This window comes from Poecilia latipinna, unplaced genomic scaffold, assembly GCF_001443285.1.
Source record: "Poecilia latipinna isolate Pla-1442-1.1 unplaced genomic scaffold, P_latipinna-1.0 Scaffold927, whole genome shotgun sequence".
NCBI classification, from domain to species: Eukaryota; Metazoa; Chordata; class Actinopteri; order Cyprinodontiformes; family Poeciliidae; genus Poecilia; species Poecilia latipinna.
Genome location: NW_015113543.1, coordinates 276,059 through 287,871, shown reverse-complemented (window position 1 = coordinate 287,871; position 11,813 = coordinate 276,059). Strand labels below are relative to the sequence as shown.

The window sequence follows — 11,813 nt, the reverse complement described above, 5'->3', positions numbered from 1 at the left end:
TTTTCAGATTAATAACCTCTACAAAAGATATCATGATAATCCTGCATTTTGATGTCTTGAGAAATTAAATTACACTTCTACCTTTGCTTTATCAACTGTATTGGTGATTCAGAGCTGTCTCCATTCTTCTGTTCCAAAAACTATGAACAGATGACAAATACTAGAATTTAACACACTTTGTTTATGATGCATAGTAGTGGGTGGTGTTATTGATTTGTGTTAATAAAACCCATAAATTTAAGCCACAGATTTCCCTGGTCTCTTTCAATGTTATTCAGTTTAAAATTATGCTACAGGCTAAACTTAAACTGTAATGCTAAGATATAGAGTTAATGTGTGTTTAATCTAAAATATGAGCGTCTTCTGCAGTCACTGTCGTTATTGGGTTTGTGGCTACAGTAAGTACATTTTTCAGTTTGTTTTTCAGATGTAGGCTGTCTACGGAGCACGTTCTGTGATTCACGCGCCTCTTTGTCTTCACGCTTTTAGAAATAGTTAGCCAGTTAGCTTATCTGTTCGTTACTATGAACTGCGTCATTGAAGGGTACTCTGTGAAAGGTTGTAATAACGCGGAAATTTTCTTTAATTTTTTTTTTTAAATAACTTACTTCAACAGGAATTTTCATTAATTTTATTTAAGCATTAGCTGGCGAAGTTGAACTTAACTTTGCTAAAGTTGTATCTTAATCACGTATCTGAATATCGCAGTTGCTGGGGGTCGTTAAAGACAGAAAAGGCGTTAAAATTGTGATTTTTTTTATTTTTATTTTTTATAAAAATGTATGGGAGTGTAGTGCTGCTAACTATAAACTGTGTTGGCGTTTGTTTCACAGCCCTTGGTAAGGCTATCCATGCTCTGTCACGGATTGGAAATGAGCTTTGGCTGGACCCCATGGTGAAAGGGGTGAGAAATACTAACTAAAACTAGGTTAAAACTTGAGGTTTTACTTAATATATTCCTAAAAAGTGTAGTATGGGGGAGTTTTACATAATGCAGTATGCATTCCCTAGACCATTTCTGACCAGTTTTCCTTTCAGGTTATTTTAGATGAGTTTCACATTTTGTCCTCATCATGTCTTTGTCTCTCGTTCCAAAGCTGGCACTGAGATCAGTCAATTCTGCTCATTCGGCATATGGCTGCTTCCTGTTCTCACCTATGTTCTTCCAGCAGTACAGCTTGGAATCAGCATCAAAGCAGAGCAGCGATACAATCAAATGCAAACTGGTTATGAAGGTAAATCCAGCCTGCTTAATAATAGTTTGTGATTTGTGAAAATACTAAAAGAGCTATTTTAATGTTTCCTTACCATTTCCACGACTTTAAAAGAAGCTGTTGTTCTTAGACAAGTCGGACTGTATTATTTGCCAACACCTAATCCTTTGTAATGTTTTGTGTGTGTGTGTGTAGCTTTTAACCCATAAAATTGTGTGAATACAAATGTCACTGTCTCGTTAGGATTCTTTACTATGCTGCCAAGAAAAATTATAGTCAGGTTTTCAAAGAGAGAGAGAGAGAGAGAAAAAAAAACAAGAGTGTCAATTTGTAGCCCAGTTTTTCTCAGAGGTGGAGAACCATTTTGCATAATCAGCTTAACTACTGCATTTAATGAACGAAAGCAAAAAAAAATTACCAACATGTCCATATATTTAACTTGTACCTGTTCCTTTTACCACACTTAACAGATGAAATTCTTTTTGCAGACGCGATCCTAAGTCCACCAAAATGGATCCCATCAACACCTTGACGGCTCCTAGAAATTTGTGACAAAGGGCAACCTTTGGAGAGTTCAACTCTCACTGGATATTACTCTTTTTATGTTTCTCCAATCCGAACGGTTTGCAAATTCAACTTTTCCAGAAATTAGTGCTACCTTTTTTGAGGACAATTTACATTTACAATAGCCCCAATTTACATGATTTTGGAAATTTTGGGGGAACTGGAGCACCCAGAGGACATCCCCACTAACACTGAGAGAACATACAAACTCCACAGAAAGAAGCGCTTGGTTAAGAACTAAGATCTCTTCTCTGTGAAGATGCAGCACTAACCACTGCATCACCGTACTGCCCTGTTTTTTTGTGTGTCTAAAACATGAGATGCATTTTGAGGTCTTGAAATGGTTCAGAACTTACCTGGACACTTTTTGCTAGTTGTTTTAGAGGTTTTCTTGCTTCTCTTCAGTTTTTGTTGCTTCTTGAGGCTCAAAAACTGTCCTTCTCAGCTCCAAGTTCACTGATAATCTTTTGGTCCCTCATCATTTTCAATGAGTGAGCTTTCATCTCTTTATCTACCTCCTGCTTAAATATTTCTGCTTGCTGTCTTAAAGCAGAAACATCTCCTTCATATGTAATTTTAAGTTCCTGGTAAGAAACTTTAGCCTGCTCCACTTCACTTTGGAGATGTTTTATGGCCTTTTCATCTTGTGTTTTATGTCGCTGTGCACCCTGGAAGCGATTATAGCTCGTCTGAGAGACTCTGAATCAGAAAACTCGTCTCCTGTCAGTAGTTCTCTCTTCATCTCCTTGAGTCTTTTCTGCCCTTGTAACTCGGCTTTTGTATTCTCCAGTTCTCTTTGCACGTAGACTAGCTTTTGGTTCTCCTCAAACCATCTTGCTCTCCTTTTCCAAAAGAGAGCCAAGTCTCTGGATCTCTCTCTGTAACTCAATGGGAGGCGTTCTGTTCTCAGTCCAGCCTTGCAGATCCTGTCCAGCTCTCCATGCTCCATGCTGGGGTCTCGTCTCACCGTTGGAGGAATGTGGCCTTTGGTTCGACATGTTGGACAAAACAATGTTTGTTAAAATCCGTTTTGATCAGCAAACGATCTCAATGTTCAACTTTGAAAGAGCTTTGCGAACGTCTGAACTTGTCAGTAGTGCAGCAAGCAATGACAAGAATGTTGAAGTTTGTTACATACATACAGAGCTGATGACATCACAAGCAGGACTCTAGTTGTGACATCACAGAGTTTCCCTTCATCTTTGGAATGATGATGTGGCATTTACTTTTAAGGAATAAATGCCAGACAAGCTTATTCTGTATATGTCATAACAATTTTTGCAGTTCTATAATCAAGAAGATGAAAATTTGAACTCCTCTTGTCTGTTTTTAAGTCTGTGCTCCCACTGTTTCGCTGTCTGACCTCCATTGAACGCAGTGTGGAACGATGTCACATGTCAGTCAGCACTGCCACCGACCGAGTAATAATCCAGTTTTTCTGCAGACATGGTAGGAAACACTGCATTTGAGACAATAATCTAATTCTACACAAATAAAAGCAAACCTACCCATATTTGTTTCATAGCTATTAACAGAATTCAAAACGTGTGCTGAACCTGTTCCTTTTGCGGCACATGACGTGTTGCATGTTGTGGACACCTGGTGGCAGTGTGCTCCTTTCACCTTGTGTCTGGTTCTAGGTATCATTAAAACCCACAACATACATTTCCAGGAAAGTGAGGCTCTGCAGGCTGTGTTCGACTCACATCTCTGTCCCAATGTGCTGAAGGCTCCTGCCAGGTTAGCACTGGATAATTTATCAGTTTGTCCCTTTGGATCCATTCATCAGTCCATGGTTGCAGGCCAAGTTTATAGCTAGCTTTCTATTTCACACTTTATGCTTCTTTTTACTTTGAAATCAGCACAGAAGATGTGACATTAACACATCTGTGACTAAACTAATTCAAAACCATTAAAATTTGTTTTAATCTTCTCATTTTCATTTGGTTCCTATGATTTTTTTTTTCATTAGACCCTTTTATTGGTCAGTGTAATAGAAAACATTTTTTCTATTACCACCTGTTGGTAATCTGAATATATCCTAAAATACACTTGAAACTGCTTAAAGTTTACAGTTTGGAAATTGGCAATGAGTTGATTGAACAGAAGTCGTGTGATTTTTGCATCTGTTTTGTTCTTTGCTCCTGCAGGCTTCTGATGGATATGGTGGTGCACTTTCCCCTGTTTCAGGAAGAAATCACTCTGTCCATCACTCCAATGAAAGTCACTCTCAGAAACTACCAGCAGGGCGGAAAAGGTGTGCTGACTTTGTCATGTCGTTTACTTTAAATTTAAAAAATGACAGAATGTGATGAAAGTTGCGACAATTTTGGCATTATGATTTAATATATATATACAGACATGGACAATTGCTCCCCCCCATAATAAATTCACCTGGCATTTTTGATTTTTTAAGTTACCCAGAGTTTCTCTGAACTTCTACTTACTAATTTAGAATTTTCTTTTTCTTTGTAGAAGACATATGTCTTGAAAAAAAATAAGCTATTTTCTCTTAGCCTAAATAAAGATCCATGTTTTTCTTGCCGCCACCCAGACTGAGCAGGACAGTAAGGGAAGTGAAACTACCTAAGTTCACCGTTAAGAGAACCAGAGCAAGGACTGGCATCTTGGGTTACCACATCTCCATGACGACCATTAGACTCTATTTACATGCCAACTGGTTGTTTTGGGAGGTTCACCACACCACGAAGAAGGCTTTTCAGTCCTACCACGACAAACATAAACATTTGGCATTCTCTTAGCATGAATCATGTGCTTTGGTCAAAAGAAGGTGTGTCTGAGTGTTTCTATAACAAACACTCCAAGCGGGTTTGATGTGAAACGAAGGATGAAGTTGTGGGTTAAATGAAGCAACAACTGACAGCAAGTGGTAACAATATTTGTCAGGGATGATTTTTATCAGAAATGTTCAGTGTAGGATTATGCTACTGGAATGAAAGAGTAGTTTAAAGGGGCAGTACAATGTGCTTTCTACATAGTGTCATTTTTATAGTACAATCAAGTAGTTAGCTTCAGCTGTTATAAAAAATGCTATATGTCATGACTTAAAAGAAATTTTACTTTGTAATTTAACGCCTTGAAATTGGGCCTCTGTCTCTTTAAGAAACTCCTGCTTTTTCTGAAAAAGAAAGAGCATCACAACATGGCATTCCTAAAGCCATGTTGTGATGCCTTTAGGAAGTCATCACAACATGGCTCCTCTATTAACTATTTAACAACGTTTTTACCAGCGTTTCCTTCAGAAGTAGCTCTTGTGATGAGCTCAGCAAATACACAGTTCCAGCAGGTGTTTGCTAATTACTGCTGGCTAGTCTGAAGGAGTTGAGTGGGGGAGGGCCGCTTTGCTCTGTGAGGCAGAAGCCTGGAAGCTTGGAAACTACAGCTTGGAGGAGGAGCTTCATTCTTGAAGGCGAAGCTAGGTCCAATCAGGCATTTTGCACAACTGAATGGTTGTCATGGGAGATTATAGGATTCCTCAAACATGCATGAAAAAAAAGCACTCCAGCTATGTCTATAATGAGGGAATAATTTTACAATATGATGTAAATCTAAAAATAAAAAAAATGCTGCTCCTATAAGTTTCTATGAAGTTTTAAATAGTTTTTTTATAAGTGTCTAGAGAGTCATCGAGACAAAGTTACATGGGGAAGCTGTTCCTCAGACAGAAAGTTCCTGCCTCCTTCAGTTTCTTCAATATGTAACTGAGGGAGTTGGATTTATTTGTGTGACAGGTCCCATGAAGACGACGTTCACTGAGATGTCCTTACACCCAAACGAGTTTGACTACTTCCAGATGGGGCTGGACTCTGACATAACCTTCTGTCTGAAGGAGCTGAGGGTAAGTGAGCTATTTTAGTACCGTCTTTATTTTGTCACTTGAGTATGTCGTGTGTAGCTTGGATCTGTGTGTTTATGTGCTGCATAGTTACAGCATGTGTGTGTCTGGCTCATCAGGGGCTTTTCTGTGTCAGAGGTGATAGTTCTAGTGTCCTTTGCGCTAAATTGTGAATTTATTGCAAATTTTTCTCAAAAATGATCAAAAACATTTGGCTTAAGAGATATTAACTCACACCTGCAGGTGGCAGTATTTCTAAGTAGCAAAATGTCCCATTTACTGTCATGCCTAGTTTTAGCTCAAACAGAGAGGCTATAGTGACGCACCTGCTGAACCACTGAAACATGACAAAAGGAATCATTTACACAATCCAGTTCTTCAATCCAAACCGATTTAACTCAAGTTGTTGACTCAGTAATGTGAGTTAACTATAAAACACAGAATCTAGGAGATGCCTGTCATTTCCTAAACAGGAAAATCTAGAAAGACAGAATGGTCTGTCATAGTTGTTTTTTTTTTTTTTTTTAATGAATGAGTAACTGTTCATGTTTCATTTGATAATTTGAAGGGACGTTCTTTGTTCTGGTCCAGTTAGCGAGACCTGACCTGCATTACCCTTCACCGCTCTTGTCCCCTAATGTCTTGGAATGTTTGTTGAACCCCCCGCTGGGAGTCTCTCCTCATTTTCCAGTCTCGCCATCTTCTGGAGTCTGGAAAACTAAGCTTTGAGTCTGAGTTAGTCACAATTTCAAGAATTGATGCTTTTTCTTTGTCTGTTATTGCTACAGTCATGGCATGCACTCAGAGGAGCGTGTCTGAGTCGATTGTTCTGTTTTTTCAGGGAATGTTGTCCTTTGCGGAGTCTCGCAGCCTTCCAGTGTCGGTTTACCTCGATGCAGCAGGAAAGTGAGTCTCATCATGCTGTTTAGATTAATTTGCAACCATATCTGAAGATACGGAGGTATTACTAGGCCATTTCAAAAACCTCTTTGTCTCTGACTACTGGGTCTGGGCGTTTCAGCAGTTTTCTCACTGTTTGATTGGCTGTGGTAAAGTTGTCCCTGTCTGCAGGCCTGTGTGCTTCTCTGTGGAGGACATGGTCCTTGAAGCCACCGTGCTGCTGGCAACTGTCACGAACTCTGACAGCAGGGACCATTCTCAACCAACCGAACCCCCGACCCCAAAAACACCCAGGTAACAGGTATAGTGTCAGTAAAACCACTGACTGAACAACCCAGCATCCATCAGATTTGTGTTTTTGACATTATTCTGACCAGATTTTGTCCTCATCACATCTGCGCCGCTTGCTGGTTTTCAAAATCTGTTTGTCCTAGAGAACATACAGTAATCGCAAAACTAACCATGCACCTTGAACTTTATCTTTTAGGGTATGAGAGCAAAAGAGGGCTGAATAAAAATATGAATAAAAAATGCATGCCACACTTTCCAGAATATTTTAAGAACTTTTTTTCCGTCTACTTCATCATTACTACAACCCTATATTGATGTAGCAATAAAATTATGTTCAAGTTTGTGATTGCAAAGTGATAAAATGTGACTTTGAAGGGGTTTGAACACTTTTGCCAGATTCTGTAAATCAGTCTTCACTCTTTGACTTTATCTGACCTTCACTCTTGGCGTTCCACCAAGTCTCATCGCCCTCATTGGCTGTTTTTAGCCCCCTAATAGGGTGTGTCGTTACTGCAGCCGGTCTAGAGTCTGTGAGTGAGAAACTAGGCCAAGCGTAGGTTAGAAGCCTGCCAGTGAGATGCTCTGTAATCCGCTCAGCTCCTCTACGCTCACCCGCTCTGCCGGTGTCACCAGCCTGCCTCACTCTTTTCCAACTCCAGCTGGTTGTTATTACACAACATCTAATTCAGGTCTTGTACGACGGCGAATTAGGACAACAAAAAAAAAAAAAAAAAAAGAGTAAATTTCTGCCAGGAAATTTACTCTTCTTTTTTCCAGTAAATTGCACAGTGGCGCAGTTGATAGAGCTGTTGCCTTGCAGCAAGAAGGTTCTGGGTTGCATGTTCTCCCTGTGCATGTGTGGGTTTTCCCTGGGTACTCCGGTTTCCTCCCACAGTCCAAAAACATGACTGTCAGGTTAATTGGCCTCTCCAAATTGCCCCTAGGTGGGGTGTGTGTGTGCATGGTTGTGTGTCTCTGTGTTGCCCTGCGACAGACTGGCGACCTGTCCAGGGTGACCCCGCCTCTCGCCCGGAACGTTAGCTGGAGATAGGCACCAGCAACCCTCCTGACCCCACTAAGGGACAAGGGTGTAAAGAAAATGGATGAAGAAATGAAATTTCTGCCAAAAAATTCATGAGTTTTGAGATCAACTTCAGAATTTTTTTAGAAAACAAAAAAAAGGAAATTTCTGAGTTTGAACAGTAGAAAATTTGCAATAATTTTTTTTGACTTGGAAATTTTCAGATATTAAAATATTTTTTTTTCTAGAAAATTTCTTATTAATCTCAAAATTGGTTGAGTTTTTTTTCTAGCAAATTTTTGACTTTCCAAACTATGAAATTTTCCTGTTTTTTCCTAGAAAATTTCCTAGGTTCATCTCAAAATTTCTTGAGTTTTTCTAGCAAATTTGGATAAATGTGGCTAATCGGTATTGACGTCGGATTATTCAGGAGCGATATCACAGTTACAAGTCTCACAATGCGGAGGGTTGTTTTATTTCTTGCACTATTTAAAATGCTGTACTTCAGCACAGTCAGGGGTCAGTGACTGGTTTCTTGTCAGCCTTTACTCTGTCATTAACTTGTTGGACATCTTCCTTATTTTCCACATACCTCGTCACACTTTTCCAGTTTAACAAGCGCCTGTCCTCAGCGGGTTCAGTGAGGATCCACATGCTCATGAGTCAGACTTTGCTGACACACGATGGCTCTCTGTAAAAGCAATTATTTTGCAGTTACGCAGCGTGGACAGACTGTTTAGTAAGAGTTAAACGTATCCTGTGGTGTTTTCAGGTGTCCAGCTCAGCCTGTGGCTGTGTCTCAGGGACCAGGCAGCAGGAGTCGCACCGTTCCTGATGAGCTGATTCCGTCCAGCCGCGGCATCCCTGTAATCAGCTGTCCCGGTGCAATGCGTCTCTCTGAGATCAGGGAGCCGACCTGCCTCAGGGTAGACAGCCAGGAATGTAGCAGCTCCTCCTCAAGCCCTGCATCCGCTAAGGTGACGAACTCTTCCTGTTTGATTAGATTTCAGTTTGTTCTGATATTTTTCCTTTTACTTGGACCATAATGGAGACGTTTGACATATGGCTGTAATTCCTCACCTCCCCTCTGTTCAATTTTTCTCTCCTACATTTACTCTGATGCTTTGCTTTATTCCTCTGTCATACAGTTAGAGAAGTCAAACTTTTTTAAGGGTCACATCAAGATCAAGAAAGTCTTTAAAGGGGAGGTGTTATGTGTTTTCCAGCCACATAGTGCCATTTTACAGCATAGTCATGTAACCATGTTACCCTCACTTGTTATAAAAATGGTGTATAAATCAAATATGACTTAAAAGAGGCGTTCCTGACTTAACACCTTGAAATTGGGCCTCTGTCTCTTTAAGAAACTCCTGCTCTTTCTAAAGCTCAGCCTGGCTAATCAGCGTTAGCCAACATGGCTAATCTATTAACATCTTAATGTTTTTACCAGTGTTTCTCTGAGAAGTAGCTCCCATAATCAGCTCAGTAGATGCTCAGTTCCACCAGGTTTTTGCTAATTCCTGCAGCTCTGAGGAGCTGCGTCTCGCTAGGTCCACCAAGGCGCTTTGAACAGCTGAGTAGTTGCCATGGAGATTAAAAGATTTCTTAAATATGCATGAAAGAATCAAAGCAACAGTCCAAGTATGTTTTTGATGAGAGAATAACTGTATCAAAAAAGACTTTTACATGAAACTGCCCCTTTAAAGGGCCGGCTGTAGCGTAATGTGTTGATAAAAAAAACTATTAAAATATGAATATGTCCCTTCATTCAAAGATAACTTATTTGGAATTGAATAACATTTTAATCATCATGTAATTTGGCTGTATACAGATAAAACTGAAGTGATTTGATCTATTATAAGGTTCTATTTGTAGAGTACTACATAAAAGCTTATTTTGTTCGACATGCTCCATCACAAGTTCAGTATTAATCCACACACCCATTTTAAAAATGTTTTTTCTTTCATAGTTATATAATCATGAGTTAAGTAAAATTAGTCACTAAACAATGGCTGATCAACGACTTTGAATGTGCAAAGCTCAACCTGAAGCTTAAGAAAAGCTGCATTTGCAGCTAATTTGTTTGGAAGATCAGAGAAGGAAGTCGGAGACGCTCCTTCATGTTTTCAAACTTTAATTACACAAAGTCAGAACTTGTAGTGTTTCTGGTCCTGAAAAGTCAAAGCTCTGAAAGATGCAAATCAGGGTAATTTAGAGACATGCAAGGCCCAAACCACTGACTTCCCTCTCTTGCTCTTATGTAAAGTTGTGGCTAGGAGCCTTTTTTTCTTTTCTACATGCCTCTCGTCTTCTGAACGTGCTCTCTGCAGCTCCTATATGCAAACTATGACTGTCAATACATTTAAACATCTATGATCCAATCAAACTGCTACACTGACTGGCAAAATGTGGTAAAAGCCTGGATCTTTTTTTTTTTTTTTCTTTTGAGTGTTTTTGTAATGCAAGTGGCAGAATTAGTTTCACACGGCTTTAGAAGCATTTTGAGGACATTCCCCAACATGTTACCAGCTAACGGTTCTATTTTCCCTGTCAGGTCTGTTTCCTGCTGTTCAACGCCTTGTCCTCTCAGCAAGACGGAGATGGTGGTGCTGCCCAGCTGCCTGTCCTGGCACATTACAGCGATGAGGAAGAAAACACTGATGACTACCATCCGAGAAGCCCTGCACTGTGAGAGATTACACAAGTCATTCTTCTGAACTTGTGATTTCATTTCTGCTCGAAACAAAGCAATGCTTTCACAGAGTCAGAACGCTGAACTGAGTATCAATCTGCCGCTTAAGATATTTAGCGTTATATTAACAGTTTCTACTAAGCTTCTTTTCCAATACCTGATGTCGTAGACATGGCAACCGCTCTTAGTTTTGTCTGTGGTAACATGTTAGCATAAAGCTGCCACACCCGCCGGTATTGGCAAACCAGCCACCTGTGGAATGTAGGAGGATGTTCGACAAAATGTTTCCTGGATTTGATGTTATCCTGTTGATCCACAGCAACAGCCAGCAGGTTTACTAAAAAAACATACCAGCAAACAAACAACTTTTGTAAACAAAATATAGTCAAAACATTATAAATAAATATTATCTTTATTTAAATATTTTACAGATTTCAAATTTTTCCCCCCAGAACTCAGATCTGCATTTAACTGTACACCGTATATACACGCTCCGGTCGACCGAGTGTGTTTGAAAGACGAGACTGAGAGGAAAAGCGTTGGTGCAGGTGCGAGTCATGAGCCAGACGACTGGGAGAACTGAACAGCTTGAGCCGACGCGGCTGAGATTTTCCAACATTTATACTTTCACAATTGTATCCACCACTGTCATCATCTTAATACACCCAATTCTGCAGCCCTTATCGTCAGCCCCGGTGTATGGGGAGGGGAAATTAAAAAAAAAAAAACTTGTTTCATTAGTGCAGATTGTAAACAAATGACAAATTCACAGGGACGGTTTTCTGAAGCAGGGATCATCACTAGTCCCGACATCCTGACCTAAACACAGTGGTAGATTTTAAGAAGACAAAACAAAAAAAAGAGTATCTTTAGACAGCAGAGCTGTTTCATCTCTATGGCTACTTTACAGTTTCAGGGCTCTGTGCTCAGTTGGGTGACTAATAGAGGACATGTCTGCCAGTATCAACATCTCCTGATACAAGGCACGTCATAACATCTCAACCTTACAGTGACATCTTACTAAGTGTAGGTAGAAAGTCGCAGACACACACCTAGTGCAAATCTTTGTGGCGTAATGGAAACACGACGACCATCGCTATTAAAACCTACAGCAGAGGGGAGGAGGGGGAAACTGAACCACAGCTTAAGCTACCCTGAAGCAGCGAACAAAGTTACAAAAATACTTTTTTTTGGTCACCCGACCAACTTCAGCTTTTTTTTTTTTTTTTATTTTTTTTTTTTTTTATTTGTGGGGTTTAAGGGATGCCACCCCAT

At 39.9% G+C, this 11,813-nt stretch overlaps 1 protein-coding gene across 2 annotated transcripts; it reads left to right on the top strand.

Annotated features, from left to right (window-relative positions):
- Positions 1–380: 380 nt before the first annotated feature.
- Positions 381–11,287, top strand: rad9b (RAD9 checkpoint clamp component B). 2 transcript variants are annotated; one of them, XM_015049131.1, is made up of 11 exons: positions 381–558; positions 834–904; positions 1,098–1,235; positions 3,113–3,227; positions 3,419–3,518; positions 3,929–4,035; positions 5,531–5,637; positions 6,476–6,540; positions 6,706–6,828; positions 8,619–8,823; positions 10,401–11,287. In XM_015049131.1, exons 1-11 carry the CDS (start codon positions 525–527, stop codon positions 10,536–10,538), a joined length of 1,203 nt encoding a protein of 400 aa, XP_014904617.1. In that variant the 5' UTR covers positions 381–524; the 3' UTR covers positions 10,539–11,287. The 2 variants fall into 2 exon arrangements, with proteins under 2 accessions (XP_014904617.1, XP_014904616.1); XM_015049130.1 differs by lacking the exon at positions 381–558 and having other exon boundaries at positions 764–904.
- The last annotated feature ends 526 nt before the right edge of the window (positions 11,288–11,813 follow it).

Coding starts and splice junctions, on each gene's coding strand:
- rad9b (XM_015049130.1), top strand. CDS start 779: ATGTATGGGAGTGTAGTGCTGCTAACTATAAACTGTGTTGGCGTTTGT. Junction 905..1,097: donor TGGACCCCATGGTGAAAGGG/GTGAGAAATACT, acceptor CTCGTTCCAAAG/CTGGCACTGAGATCAGTCAA. Junction 1,236..3,112: donor AATGCAAACTGGTTATGAAG/GTAAATCCAGCC, acceptor TCTGTTTTTAAG/TCTGTGCTCCCACTGTTTCG.